Genomic DNA, 16,377 nt, shown 5'->3' with positions numbered 1-16,377 from the left:
CTTAAGACCGCTGCCATACTAACCCGTGTTTGACCGTGTAGCAACGTAAACAGAAGCATACTGTAACAGCATATAGGTGAATGACTTGGCCTTTTAGCACAATAGCAACATTTCTTTTCTAAAGATTTTAACCAAAGCTACCAAAGAGATTAACCAGTTTGGCTAGGTCAATCAAATCCATCTTAATATGAGACCTAGTCCACATTTATATGTTTTAGATTTGATTTATAGGCACAAATCAAGCCAACATGAAATGTTATAGTTAACATTGCAATCATGCTGGGAATGTTTTTTCATTTATAGAAGCTGGCCTTTTCTTGGTGCCATAATGCTTCAAAAATCTCATCTTGAATACCCCCATGGTAGATAAATATGATAAAATGTCACCTTTGGTGCCCTCTCAGTGGGTAAAATTTGGCAATTTACCACATAAAAGCCCTCTATGTGGACAAAATCTCACAAAGTACCCTTTAGAGTACAACATTTGAACAACTGCCTCTGAAGTGCCATCAAAGTAGACAGTATTTGACAAAGTCTCCTCTTTTAGTGCCCCCTAAATACAAAAAAAATGACAAACTGCTTCTTTAGTGTTCTCCAAATAGTTAAATTTGACAAATTGCCTCTTTATTGCCCTCCAAATACTCCATAATTGACAAATTACTTCATGAGTACCCTCTACATGGACAAAATTGGCAATTAGTCCTTACTGGTTCACTCTAAAGAGGCAAAATTTGACAAAGTACCCTCTTTGTGGCCAACGTTTGACCAAGAGTCTCTAGATTGCCTTTAAAATTGACAATATATGATAAAATATAGAAATTAAGATCTTGCCCCTTTTAATGGTAAAATGTCCCTTACTTAATCAAAATATCTAGTAAATGTACACTGCATAGAGGATGGTTTTGAGAAAATGTGTTGTGTTTCTGACAGAAAACAGACAAAAATAAATATAATCACAGTTTACAGTTCAAAGAGATCTTGGTCGAGCAATGAAAGTAGACAAGTTTAAAACAGTATATGACTTTTTAAAAAGTCAGAACAATTACAAATACAAACTTTTATTTATTGAAATTTTGGGCTGTCAAGATTCATCATTTAAATAAATGTAATCAAGGTCAGCTTTTAGGTCACTATTATTTTCTCTAATTTAGGCCCATTTATCATGATTTATTATCCCTTTCATTTTAGTTAAGCTAGTGCAACATCCTACTGCAGCCAAAATGATATAAAATACATCCATTACTGCACCTCAATATCTAATTTCACTTTAAAAAAGTCACTGACAGCTCAGTGGGCAGGCCAAAAACCATCTGCATATTGTCTAATCAAATATTTATTCTGTTATATTCTTTTCAATCCATAACAAGTCCCTTTTTCTGTGGTTAAGTTCATGTAAAATCTTCAGTCTACCTATAAAAGGTCTGTATTCAAACAGGAAATCAATAGCCCTTAGTTTAAGATGGTAGAAATGTACAATATGACACATAAAAACTGTTCTAAATGCAAAATGAAATTAAATTTAAGAGTTTTAGAATGGAAAAATATGGAATCTTGATTACCCAAAGAAACTCTGAAGCTCACTGATTAAAAATTGCAATTTTTTGACAGCCCCAATTAAGATACAAACATATATATTTGTTAATCAATGTTATGGTGCAAAAGTTTCCCTAAATTATCCATTTTCAAATGTAGGTTTTGCTGTACCAAACAGTCCAAAACCTAAATTTTAAATGAAGTATCACATGGACACATTCCCTTCATTGTAAACAAGAAATAATTGGATTTTGTTCTCCAAATATCACTTGGAATTAAAAATCCTGAGCCCTATAAATTCATTCCACCATACAAAAGGTTTTAATGGCAAGTAAGCAAATCTAAATCTCAACCCATCCCTGTAAAATTTTAAAGCCTCAGTCACCCGGTCAACATGAAAATAAATGCAACAGTAAGCAGGTCAGCATGTGAATCTTATAAAGTTTAAACTCTGACTCTAACATTTATCATGTTTTGATGTCACACTGTCTGCTTGATCACATGCAAGTAACAAAAGCAGCTGCTGTGACCTGCAGGGATCTGAAAAATACTCCACATGATAGAATCGAACAATTTTTCAACTTTAAATCTGCTTTTTTGGTCAACAAATTTCCCCTCTCCAGAGTGTTAAGTATTACATATAGGCCTTGCATTGCTGAGTTTGTAGTCTGACTTTGGTTCGCCTCACCAAAACCCCCAAACACCGAGTTAAAGCAGTTAGTCATTAACCCTGTAGACAGTTTCCAGTGAAAGGACATTTGAAACACCACTGATAATGCATTGGAATGTTATCTCTTTTAGATATAATGCTATGAAATTATGCATTACAAGTTTATCAGTATCAAAGACACACATCTATACAGAAGCAACCGCCACTACAGTGACTTGGCATATAGATCCAACATAACGGATTCGTTGGCTGAAGGTATAAATTTAACTGTTGTGTGAAAACTTTATTGTGATTCAGTGACGCAGTTGCAGTTCCAGTTTGATAGCAGCAATAAAAGAGCAACCGTCCAATGTTTTATTGTGAAAAATAACATCTCAGACATGGCATTATGCAACTACTGCTGGTGTTTTTTCAACCCTTGCCTTCAGATTCTGTAAAGTTAAATTATTTAGAGCTCAATTATCAATGTGATTAAGGTTATCTGCTCTCGATAAAATTATAAAACACTTATGATGTAATCTTTCACCCAGTCCCAATCTGGTCTGCAAATCTTACAAAGGCAAACCGATCACTACTGAAGATCACATACTAGAATAGACCATTTCTGTCAGGGTAGCTGTCTCTCACTGACCAATGAAAGAATGACCCAATAGATGTTTGAAATTTGGCTGAAGAAACTCTGTTGATATGAGGGTACTGACATTAACATATAGTTCAGCAACCTATATTGAGCAAAACAGTTAACAGTAAGACATTATGGCAATCAGTATCAAACTGGAATGAAAAAAGGCCCTGGTATTTTTAAAACTCCACTCTATGGAGTTCTATTTGTGTCTGAATTATGAGGAGCAAAGGGAAACTTTGCTGCAGAAAAATATATTGTGCATGCACACTAATCATATTTTGAGGAAAAATTAAACTTGAGCAAAGAAAAACTTCAGGTTGAGCAAACAAGAATCTATTCTGTGCTCAGTTTCATTCTACGCCCTTTCACAAACTCTTCCTCTGTGCGCTGGCAGCCTGCGGCGCGCCCCCTCAAACTGTCTCTCTGTTCCAATAGTCCATTCTGCTTGGGAAGGTTCCTAACTGAGTGAACTGACCCGGAAGTATTTGAGCTTTGGCCATGATAAGGGCTGTTGTCATTCTTCAAATAATAAGGAAAGGAGCTCCATTACTTCCTTTATTATCGCATTAAGCATAGGAAACACTGGACCGTCCTTTACAAAAGGAGAGATGAAAAGACAGCCCACAATTCTTTGTGTCATGTGAAGTTTTATTTCAAAGTCTTAAGGTAACAGCAGTCAGATTCCCTTATCACTGCTGTTCTCCTTTCCTATCCTCTTACTCCTACCTTTCCTTGAACCTGTGACATATTTCAACAGATTTAAGGAAAAGTGGATAAGAAAGGACTTAGGGAGTCTTTTTTTTTTTTTTTTTTTTTTGACTTTTCAGATGCACCCCAGATCTTCTGAGCAAGACCAAAATGTTTCACCACAGTTACATGTAAGTAGTTTTCCCTTTGGTCTTACTCAGGAGATCTGCTGTAGTTGGCATCCAAGACTGTAATAGTTACATTACAAAAAAAAAAAAAAAAAAAAAAGTCCTTGTTCTTCTTCAATGCTTAAACATAAACACTGGGGTGCTGCAATCTAATTGGAGCCAAAGCAGCCAATCAGAGTTCAACATCCTCCCCTAAGCTCTCTGATTGGTTGACTTTGTGGCACCTTTGTAAGGCTGTGCTTAAATTGAGTGAGCCCACAGGGAAAGCTGAGCGGGGACATAATGGGTGCACTGCGGTCTGCCAGCACACAGAGGGAGAGTTTGTAAGAGGGCGTAGAATGAAACTGATTACAGAATAGATTCTTGTTTGCTCAACCAGTTTCTTATTGCTTACTAAGAATTTAGGCAAAAATTTAATTCCATATAAAGAATTTAGACATTCAAATGCTTGTTTTGCCACATTAGTTGTCCAAAATCCAAATACTCATTAGAGGAGTAGTTTTCAAACTCTTTTATTATGCCCAAAGCATTCCAAAGATGAAGCCAAAATCTCAAGGCATGCCATATCCATGTGCATGTAAAATATCCTTTTGAAAGCATTAAACAGTAACCTTAGTTGTTGTGACTGTAGTACCACAGCATGGTTGCACAAATTTCCCACAGCACAGTATTTGGGAACCACTGCATGAGAGAACACAGGATTTAACTAAATCACTCTATTCTAATAACTCTGGAACTCACTCCCACCAGACATCTGGAATATTGACTCTCTCCCTCTCTTCAAATCTAGACTCTAAACTCTTTGTAATTACTTTGTCCCATTTTACTCTGTGTTAGCTTTTATCTGTTGTTTTATTGTACTTGTTTTTAACTGTAAAGTGACCTTGAGTGTTGAGAAAGGTGCTTATAAATAAAATGTATTATTATTATTGTTCTATTTACAGGCATAAATAATCAGCATGCTTTCAGCAAACAACATGAGATTATAAATTGAAAAATCCAACAAAGGTGACTGATAATTTAAGGATTGATAATATAAAAGACTCAGTGCTTTTATACGAAGAGTTTGCCATGTCAGCACACCAAAATATCCCAGCACAATGAAGATTTCCTGTGATCCAGTTATACTTACACTGAAGTCCTGCCATTATTAAAGGCATTAACTATTAAGTACGCTTTATTTAACTTGAATATGTTATATGCACTATTGGCCTCCTTGTATTTGGCAGTGTTGGCTGCTACAGTTGGTCAAACATTGAACAAACCTTAGATCCTATTAAGTGAGGCAGACGATTCTTAAAATAACATGTAGGTAGTTTAATCCCTCTGCGATGGCACAGATCAGTGTTGTTTAAGCTACAGGGGTTTATTTCCACTAGTCTGGGACTGCCAATCTGCACTTATCGGCCACTTAATTAGGTACACCTGTTCAGCTGCAAAAAAAACTGATCAGCTAATTACACTGCTGTAATCAATGTCTTTAGGCATGCAGACATGGTCACGACAATGTGCTGATGTTCTGAGCTGGGGCAGAAAGGTGATATACAAGGAGTCACACAGGCAGTCTTTGTCTATAACCTTTATTTGTGACACAACACTGAAAAACTCAAGTAAATCCAGTTATCCTGTAGTGCTTTGTGTGCAACATTCATTGTTATTGTCCTTAAAGAGCCATGAGAACTTGGTAGATACAAAATACAACAACACCATTTCATAGTTTCACTTTTATGCAAGCTGTTAATCCATAATCACTGTTTTTAAAAAAGAAACAAGCTTAAGTAACAAATGAGGAAAAAATTAGAATAATTCACACTCGAACAAATAAAGCATCCCAACACCATCTTTGAGTCTCATCCAAGGTCGTAAAACTCAAAGAAAACCACAATCAAGCCCTCTAATTCATAAATTTGGCAAAAACTCGGTACCAATATGGCAGATGAAGATATGGTAAGTAAAAAATACTAGCACGTAAAACATGATGCCAAGAAATCTTTTTTTAGCTGTGGTTTAACATAAGTGCATGCCTCATTCTCCAGAGTTTTCAAAGAAATAGCAAAGAAAGTCAGTCTGAAAATGTGAGAACATGCTCCAATTGTGCGACACATACAGTGTTAAAAGACAACATGCAGTAAATTGAACCAAAATTGACCTTCTGCCTCTGTATTGATCAGACACCCTGTGTAGATTTACTCCTCGACTGATAAGCAATTGAAAGGGTCAAAGGTTAATACTGATTAGAAAAACAAAAGAGCATGGAGAGTAGCTGAAATGTAAATTCTTCCTCATCACATCATCTTACCATAATTTTTGCTGAAATACGCCTCTAATCACACTCTTTAGAAATATTTAGCCACATAAGTAAACAGCATTTGTTCTGAGTATGATCAAGAAAAAGTACACACCAGAATGAGAACTGCACTCCTGAAAGCCTTTTGTTTCATAATGAACACAAACAGCTACTGATTTTGTAAAATGCTGTCCTCAGCACCATTATTAATTTTTTTTTTTTTTTTTACATATTTTCTGTTTCACTTTAAATCATTTCACTGAAGCAATATTATCAAAAACAAAAAGAAGGATAAAATAAGTAACTAGGATCAATCTGGATCACAATTTGTAACATCAGAAATATAACCTTAATCAGTGGCCACTGCTCAGTAAATTCACAGATGTCACATAAGCACATTTATTTAAAGCTCCTGTTAGGAAAATGTATGGTTTATCCAGAATCTTTGCCATTGAATTAGTAAAAATATTTTCTGTTATTCCCTCTGACAGCTACCCTGTGGCCTTGGTTGCTGACCACTACCATATAAAAACAGTCATCTTGTTATTGAAGGTCTAACTTCCTTCTGTAGATCACAATGAGAAAGTCAGCCTGTTTCAAATTCCTCACAGGAGCTTTATAGACGAGTCCAGCATAGCTTTAACACAGCACAACTGTGCCAAACATCAGACATCTAAAGGTAAATAAACGATCAGACTGAATGTTGGAAGAGCTTCTGTCAAACCCCTGTCAAATAACGGAAATGTAAAAAAAAAACATGCTACATAACCAACAAAATGAGTAACAGTCAAACTTTGTGTGTTGCGTTTAAGACAACAGTGAATAGGATCACCTCACCCTGCAAATAATTCTTAGTGGTTGTTTTAAATTGTTTTCAGAGCTAGATAGCTTATATCAAATATGACGCTGATCAGGCACAGATGTGCATTGATTATTTCAGAACCATTTGAATTTTCCCCCAAAACTTATTTTGAATTGTCTGTAATATGTACTGTTTTTTTTCTGCCTCAACATAAACAGATTACAGGCCTGTGTCAATGAACAGCCCTCCTTCTGTGCTGGTAGCACCCACTATTAAAACAGAACCAATGTTGTTGTGCATATCTAGTGCTCATGAGCATCCTGGATGCAAAAACACCCTCTGTGTCAGCTCTTTCTAACTGCTACGCTCACAACACTACCAAGTGAAAAAAGTTTAACATTCAGAATAGCATTATGCCAGGCCAACCGATTATCAGCCTGGATGATAAGTTATGCCAATAATAAGCATTTAGCTAATCATTGGATTCTGCATTTTTAACCAATATTTGATCAAATCAAAGGTGTGCTACTTTGGATCCACTGCAAGGTGGTCCTGACCACGACACTATCTGACTGGCGTGATATCACACAACTACCAGCCGATCAGCACTAAGGCCTGGGTGGCACTGACAAAGGGTCTATTTGGCATCACTTTCTGTTTTTGCGCTGTTTCTTGTGTTGACAAAGCCAGTGCTAAAATTGTTTATTTTTCTTCATTTTAAAAATGCATTTTTAGTTTTGTCACATCAAGTGCATTCTGTTTATCATAACAAAGGCATGCCAATTCAAAATGCCAGTTATCGGTCTCGTGAAATACTAATAATTGGTATTGATATCATCCCTAAAAAAAACAATACTGGTTGACCCTAAATGCTCATTGCTGTCCTCTCACTAGCCAATCAAAATCAAGAGGGGGTGGGCCTTATGATAGCAGCTTTGTAAACAACAATGGCTAATCTGACTTGTCTTTTTAGGTTAACAACTTCCAGGTCTACAGTTGCCTCCGATACTAGCACTGAAGATGTACCAATCAGGGCAGTACCATAGTTGATAAAAATTTAGCTGATAGCAGATGTTTTTTCCTTACTTCTTTTGGTAAAACTGCCCCACAATACCAACCTTTTTTGTGTTTGACCATGAAAACAGATCAGTTTCTGCACCAGGCCACATCTTGGGCCCAATAACCAGTCACTTTTTTTCTAAATCAGTCACTAGGTGTGCTAAATGCAAGCCTTGAATTGATACAACACAACACTGATATCTGTCCACACCCATATTATTTGGTCAATGTTTGTAAAAAGGGCCAATTGGCCAACACTGATGTTAAAATGATATATTGGTGCATTCCTAGCCAGGACATGGTCCCTTTACTTTGTTATTAGGGATGCATGAAACATATTTAGAAATTCCTTCCAGCTGACACTGATATATATAAATGCAGTTCAGAGCTAAAACTTCAGTCCTTTAAATACAATTTTAAGTTAAAGGATGATTGCAAAAACAAACTTCAGTCAATAAAACACTTATTACCAATCAAAATCATTGTGATTAGATTTTTGCCATATTTCAGCATTCCTAGTATAAATCTGCAGAAATGTTCATAACTGCCATTACTGATTAACAAGCTCATATCTGCCGATATTCATATCATGTCAATATTTTGCATCCCTTATTGTTATGTTAAGTGCAGAGCTTTTTAAACCAGTTTGGTTACTCCTGAGAGAGGCAGAGATGAAGTTTCCAACCTTGTAAAAAAAAAAGCGTTGGTGTTTAATGCCCTGCTGAGGTTGAAGGTGCTGCCAGCACAAAAAAGGCCATCTATGAATACAGGGGGCTGAAGCAACAGCAATAGCTTTTATGGTGACAAACTGAGTGTAATAATCATCCTGTGGGTTTTTTTTTGTCTACCTAATACATCTCAGAGATCTCTTTATAAATAAAGAAAGTTCTGGAGGTATAAAGCAAAACTGTCTCTTACTTTAACAGGTTAACTGGCACCCCAATGCTTTGATATGTAGCCTGATACAAGAGTTTCATGTTGCAAGGAACTTGAACAACCAGTCATTGGTTCATGAAGTTTAGATGAGTTTGATTACACAGATAAAACAATCCCAAAGAATTATTTACATACTTCTTGACCCTGTTTAACATTTTCAAACCATCCCTGACAGACTGAAGTGATGGTTTCATGACATCTGAGCTCTGCAGTAGTGTTTCCGACTTTAAGAACTGACAGCAGTTTAAGTAGTAGTAATACTGAACCGGCTAAAGGCTGAACACAGCAGTGTCTGCAGAATCTCCGTAGATGTCGCTGGACAATGTGAGGTAGAGGATCACACAAGCAGATTGACAGAAAGACCAACAGAGTAGCCACATGTGGGGCGCAGGGTTGGTGGTGGTTTTATTTGTGAAAGGATTAGGGACAAACAACGTTCACACTTCGCCAAAGTTGGTGTGGCCTGTCTCCTTGGCATGCTCACGGGCTTCTTTCTGTCCGACCAGGCCCGTCTGGCACACCATGCAGCGTAGCGCAAAGCGGTTAACGTCCGTGAACTGTCGTTTGCGGCGAGCCTCGTCTGCCAGCTCCAGTGCCTGCGCTAGGATTACATCATCTGTTGTGGAGAAGATTGTCTGGGGCGGGACGTCTGAGCCGGGCGTTTCTTTCTGCAGAGGGTCATAGTGGATGCCGTCATAGATGAGAAGCACGCGTTTATGGTAGCCGGCATCCTCCCCAAATCGATCCACTCGTACTGTCTGAGTGTCCACCACGCAGATCTCACACTGGTAAAACTTAGAGAGGATTGACACCTCGATGGCTCCTCCCCAGGTGTCATCACGGCGTATCCATGAGCAGTATTCCTCGTTTGTCTTTCCCAGCACCGCCTCAGAGTACGCCATGGGGTCACTGGAGACGATCTGGGCAATGAGGCCTCGCATCTCAGGGGCACATGAAGGTTCATACACACCACCTTCCACCACATAATACACACTGGTGAAGAGGCAGGAGTTGTCAGCTGGGACTACCCGGCGTGCCAGGACAGGAGAGGCTTCCAGGCGTGGGGCTTTAGTCACAGTAGGATGATCCTGAGGCTTTGGTTTGTTCTTTTCTTCCTCAACAATGAGCGTGTCTCCTGTAGAGGATGACACATCTGTCAAACAACACACTTCAGCATGGGCAGAGTTTTAGTGAGAACGGACACAGAGGGAAGAAATCTACCCTGATCTAATCTTTGTTTCTGCTGGGTTGTAATGTAGCAGAGCAGCTGTAAACGAGGAGGATGGGAAAATAAACACAAAAATCAAAAGACTAAGTACCATCAATAAGGAAAACACCCTTTCACACTCAAAGAGGTTTTCAGTTAAAAGGATTTGTTTAAACTAGACTTGCAGTACGGCTGCGTTCCAAAAAAATATTTCTTCTCTTTAAAGAGTACTTTACTGAAAAATACTGGTCATCGATTTATTAATTTAAAAAGGTTAAGAACTGCTGGCTTTCGAAATTAAGTTATGTAACTTTAATTCAAAGAAACAGCCTAGATCTGCAGAATGTGAGAGAAATATGGGATCTGCAAAATAATCGCTCAACATAGCAGGTTTCTCCTGAATACAAAATGGTTTTGTCACCCCTAAATTTGTGCCAATTAATCTAGTGGCAATCTCAAAACTTTTAGATGATAAAAGTCTCTTGAAATGAATAATTTCACTTTAATTCATTGGACAGTGACTGTAAAAAGAGTATACCCTGGTGTTAAAATGCCACATTTTATGGTGTTAAGAAATGACGTTAAGATATACAATGGAGCTTTTTCTACCTTCAATGTCACCTAAAAGCATATAAAATTTGATAAAAAATACAAAGGGTTCAGAGCTCTGACCTGAATCCTGCTGACAACCTGTGGGAAGACCTTAGGAGGGCTGTGGACAGGAAATGCCCTTGTAATCTGACAAATTTGGAGTGCTTTTGTAAGTAAGAGCAGGCAAATAATGCCAAACAGAGATTGGTTACACGGACAGACTCCTATCCTAAAAGACCAAACGCTGTAATGAAAATAAAAAGGTGCTTTGATGAAGTATTAATCTAGGGGTGTACATATTTATGAAACCATTTTTCCCCATTTTTTAAATTCCTTCTAAAAGATTTGGTTGTTTTTCAATTGGATTATGAGTGTTACAGGTTACATAAAGGGAAAGAGATTATGTAATGATAAGTTTTGGCATTGTTTTTTACACCACATAAACATAGCATTTTAACATGGGTGTATTGGCCTTTATAGCTACTGTAACTACTAATGTTTCTTGCTCCATAACATCCCAGAGTGGTGCAACAGCAGACAACAAGTAATAAAGCAGCTTTGCCCACCTCATTCCAGTGGTATGAGCCCAGAGAGGAAAGAGATTTTTTGTAATTTACTTGCAATAAACAGGGAGTGCATTTGATGAAATAACATAATGAAATTGATTTGCAACAGTAAAAAAAAATCTATCTTTGTCAGGAGAGGCATCAAGGGGAGAAGAACACTCATTTTTAAATCCCTCTTTCCTGACTAGAGACAAATCAATCATTTCTGATGCTTTTAAGTTGACAGGAAGTCTAAACCATGACTTGTTTTAACAAAGCAGCATCAAACAGATTTATAGATCAAGCTGAAATGTTTGATGTATAATGGATTGTTATCTCTACCTTTTTCTGGATATCTCTTTAGAGAGACAAAGAAATTTTAGTTAGATAACCACTGATGGGAGCTGGTAATTTTGTTAGTGCTTTGTCCACATACAATGTTTTTCCCACATGCACTGAAGCTTCCTGATACACAAGTGGCCAATGCAGCTCTCATTATTAGTGCACTACTTAAGGAAACCAGACCCCTTACCATTCTTAAAACACACGTCCAGATTCTACATTTCTATGTAGACCCTGAAAACAATCTGATAGTGACTGATAGCTAGCTGATGTCTATCTGACATCATCCAAAAGGTGTGAAAGCATAGTCATTATACTCAGGCCTCCATCAGTGGTCAAATACATGTGGAATAAGAAAGAATTACTGGTTTACAGGTAATAACGTTCTCATTTGATATGTTCTTGGTATTGAGATGTCCTTAGTTATTGTTAATACTCACATAGCAATAAAGATTAAACTATGATTACACACACAGCCCTAAATCCGGCTCACATCTGCCCTGATTCATCTCAAGTGTACAGCTATCATTTACATACAAAGACTGTTTTAAACAAACCTGATTTGATGGGGTAGTCCTTGAGGTGAGCATCTCCGTTACGAAGATCAAGGCTTGATGGTGGATAACCAACCATGATTTTCTGCACATCACATGGGATACCTGTCAGCTCCTCCACCTTATTCTTCAGCTCCTGGACACAGGACTGATGAGTCAAGCCCTGCATGATGTGGCTCCCGTTTTTGGTCTTACAGCGAAGCCGCAACATCCTGCCTGTGAGAACATGTGACAAAATATCAATAACATATTTGGTATAAACTTTTCTAATCAACCATGGAAATCCTTGTGAGGAAATTGTTTAAGAAATTGTTTTGATTAAGACATCAGCATCTGGTCATTTGAACTATTAAAGAATAAGAAATAAAATAATGTTCTGATGACTGTAAAAGCAATGCCGGAATATAGCACGTCACATTCACTACATTTACTTTCTAACTTTTCAAACTGTACATTAAACAATTCAAAATGCATTTTAGAATATTTAAGTTTTCTTCAGTGCTGTCCTGCAGCTTGCTTGTTGCCGCTTTGTCAGCTTACACAGGTAGATTTGGTAAGATACTGATATCCATGTCAAATGTCTAAGAAACAGCCTTCAATCAATCAGCCACAGACAAATCCATTTGTTGCCCCAGAAATCAATTTCACCCCATTTACAAACAAATAACTTCACAGAAAGTTGTGCTTTGCTGCCACCAGTTTGTTTGCTGAGCCGTTCATTTACAGTTTATGATTTCTGTATTTTGTTTAAATTCAGGAGCATGTTAAACATTTTACAGGCTCTTGTTCCAATAAACATAACATCTAAACCATAAGAAAATATGAATTAAACATTTTTCATTGGTAATTTCTCCCTCTCCTTTTGCACTTTTTGAGCCCTGTCAAGGAATAATACTGATAGGAAAAGTCAGTTAAGAGTCAATAACCTACAACACTGAAGAAGGTTTAATGGATGTAAATCAGTGTTTTTTAGTCCAGCCTCCATCACAGACAATGTTTGATTCAAATCCCCATTTGATGGAAATTAATAATTACAGTTTTTAAAAAGATTTATTTTGGGGCATTTTGTGCCTTTATCGGATAGAGGAGGACAGTGGATAGAGTCAGAAATGGGAAAGAGAGCAGGGGAAGATGTGCGGCAAAGGGCTACAGGCTGGATTCGAACATGGGCCGCCTGCGTACATGGGAAGCACCTTAAACCACTAAGCCATCTGCACACCCAAAAATATTTTAATAATTGACAAATTATTTCTGTAATTTTCCAAAGGAGAATGTCTACACGTGGGTTCAACGCTTTACTTAAGTATTTTCTGCTTGTAAATTAACTAGGGATGCACAATACTGGATATTTTCTTACATCTGATATGTTGATATTTCCAAATCCACTTTCTGCATTATTTTTACAATACTATTATATAAATGTAAAGACATATTGCTTCAGTCCTTAGGACTGATTTAAAGTACACCATGTCCTGAAAGCAGAATTTCAGGCTCCCTTGTAAATAGTATAACATTTAGTGCTTTTATTGTGAGTACAGACAAACCTGTAGCATTTGCATTGACAGACCTTTGACAGCTTTGAGCTGAACAATTTTGTCTCAATGTTGACACGAGTCACAGCATAACATTTCAAACATGGACATGGATATTTGGCGCTGCAATCTCCTCTTGGTGAGCTCTGTTGAGTGAGGAAAGTGAAATAAAATAAAGAAAACCTTTCTGTCTGACACTCCTGATAGATTGTCATCTTCTTCTTTCCTTTGCCCTCGCTCATCTCAATGTGAGCAAAAGAGGTGAAAAAAGAAATGGAGAAAAAGAGAAAGACTGCAGCTTAAGAAAGTCTAAAACTCCACAAACATACAGGAACATCTGGCCAATTTAAAGCAGTTATTGGCAATAAATCAGTTACAAATATCAGAAAAAAATAAATCTGGAAGCACAGATGGTCTAGTGGTTAGGCCATGCCCCATGAATGTGTACGGCCAGCGTCCAATCTGTGGCTCCTTCCCCACATTTCCCTCCCCCACTCTCTCATCCCTATTTCTGATACTATCCACTGTCCTTCTAAGTAATAAAGGCATAAAAAAACAAAAATGTTTACTAAAAAAATAAATTATCTCTACCCCCCAATACTGATTTTTAACATGTTATGCACATAACTGCCTGTACAGACATCATTCTAATAATATTGTGCATCCCAACGTGTAATCTTTTTACCATGTGTCTAGTACACTGCTAATAAAATCAAAAAACAATGATACCTGGCAACAAAATCAGAAGTCCTAGGCACCCCAGATACTGGGTTATTAATTAGTTTTTAAATATTTTGACACCCAAATGTTGCAAACGTATTTTGTGCAATCGACAGTGTTTGCCTGCATCTTCTTCTGGTGGATTTAAGCACCTTATAAAATAACTTCTTAAAGCTTTACTTTAAGATGATATCCAACATCAAAATGACAGCAACCTCTCATTCAAAAAGATGACATTTAAAAGTACTGAACAACCTTATCTCTAACAAGCTCGGAGCCTGGTTAATTAACATGAGCTTGTTTTATTTATTAGCTAACACAGCAAGAACCAGGCTGTTGGGTAATCTACAATGAAAGATGATTACAATTTCATACTGTTATCTCTATACAGCTGGTGTGACAATTAAAGTGCTGATGACCAGCAACAGCAGCAGCAGAGGATAATGACAGCGACACTGCTTTGTTATCTGCTCTTTGTTCTGCCTGTTAACGTTGACTTCACTCTACAGAAAACACAGATAGTTGGCTAGGCTTGTAACTCAATGCCAATTCATGACAAAATCAACAGTGTGTGCTGCCATTTCTCATTTAAATCAATATTCAGCTTTATCTTGAGCACGTTTTATCCTGAAAATGTAGAAATGAAACACACTCAGCCTGGACTGATAACAAACGTTGACGTTGCTTATCGTGTCTCATCTGCTAGCGTTAGCATGCTAGCCTGACAGTTAACTTGTCGAGGACTTTTTGAAAGCGTTTCCTGTCCGCGTGAACTTTGATAAATTCGATTTAGAGTCAACCGTCATGCGCTACATGCGTATCCTTCATGAGTGACTTCACATGGAAGTAAGTTTTGTCGTTTTCTTACCCGCTGTTGGCTGCAGCCCTGCCTCAAACAATAAACAAGCAGTGAGTGACTGATGTGTGGACGTCTCGTTACGTCCGAATTACGTCATGACGCTACATCAACGTGTACCGTAACTGTGTGAATAGTTGAACTGAAACTTACCTGTTACAGTCAGAAGAAAATGCATGCAGAAACGATACATTCTTTCAGCAGCGTGACCTCTGTATTGTTTAAAAGCTGCATCGATCGCAAAACCTCTTGAAGCTTCAAAATGGGGCGAGGATAGAACTTTTAAGAATCAAAATCCCTCATCTCAAAGTCGTTGCGCCAGTATTTTTGTTTTTATGGGATTTGCGGTTTCTTCAGTTTTGCTTTATAGAGAAATTACGGAATTTTGGTACACATTTTAACATTTTTGTTTTACATTATTCGTAAAGGAACAATAATTTTCTTTTGTAATTAATCACACATTTCTGATTTAATTCGCATTTTTTAAAGACTAAGATATAGAAAATGAGCATTTTGTCTGCTAAGCTGCCACTTCCCCTAAGCATTCATGTAGAGCCATCACCACCAAACCTCACTTCTTCTTCACCAAACTTTCTCTTTGGTATAGCCTGCAATAGCCTTTTATATAGTGCCTATAAAAAGCAGTCACGCCCTCGGATGTGTTACCCTTTTGTTGAATTTATAACTCAATCGTGGGCAATATTTTTTCAACCCTTTTCAAGTCCAGCCACAAAGTCTCTATTGGACTGAAGCCTGGGCTTTGAGTCGACCACTTCAGAACATTCACTTTGTTGCCTTTAAACCATTACTGTGTAGCCTTTTCTCTATTCTTTGGGTCATTGTCTTGCTGGAAAATAACTCTTCTCCCAAGCTGTATTTCTATTGCAGACTGAATAAGATTGTCCTCAAGAATTTTCCTAGTCATTTTACCTTCAACTTTTACAAGCCTTCCAGGGCCAGCTGCTGAGAAGCATCCCAACAGCATGATGCTGCCACCACCATGCATCACAGTGAGGATTGATGTGTTTACGGTGATGTGCGGTGTTTGATGTGTCTTGTCTGAGGGCCAAAAAACCCAATTTTGCTCTCATCAGAACAAAGAACTTCCTCTTCCTCTTGACCACAGATGGAGTCAATCCGATGGACCAAAGACATAACGTCTTAGGGCTGTTTGTCTGCCAATCTTGTAAACTCATTTCTCAAGAATAGCTTTGAAGATTCTCTTCAAACTTTGCATAGATTT

The 16,377-nt window shown here is 37.6% G+C and overlaps 1 protein-coding gene across 1 annotated transcript; it reads right to left on the bottom strand.

Annotated features, from left to right (window-relative positions):
* Positions 1-5,267: 5,267 nt before the first annotated feature.
* On the bottom strand, positions 5,268-15,203 carry yod1 (YOD1 deubiquitinase). Its single transcript, XM_041783285.1, has 3 exons — positions 15,147-15,203; positions 12,030-12,242; positions 5,268-9,922 (listed from the first exon to the last, which is right to left on the bottom strand). The coding sequence occupies exons 2-3, from the start codon at positions 12,235-12,237 to the stop codon at positions 9,225-9,227; spliced, it is 906 nt and encodes a 301-aa protein (XP_041639219.1). The 5' UTR covers positions 12,238-12,242; positions 15,147-15,203; the 3' UTR covers positions 5,268-9,224.
* Positions 15,204-16,377: the final 1,174 nt, after the last annotated feature.

This window comes from Cheilinus undulatus, linkage group 3 (genome assembly GCF_018320785.1).
Source record: "Cheilinus undulatus linkage group 3, ASM1832078v1, whole genome shotgun sequence".
Lineage (NCBI taxonomy): Eukaryota > Metazoa > Chordata > Actinopteri > Labriformes > Labridae > Cheilinus > Cheilinus undulatus.
This window is presented reverse-complemented; position numbering and strand designations above follow the sequence as displayed.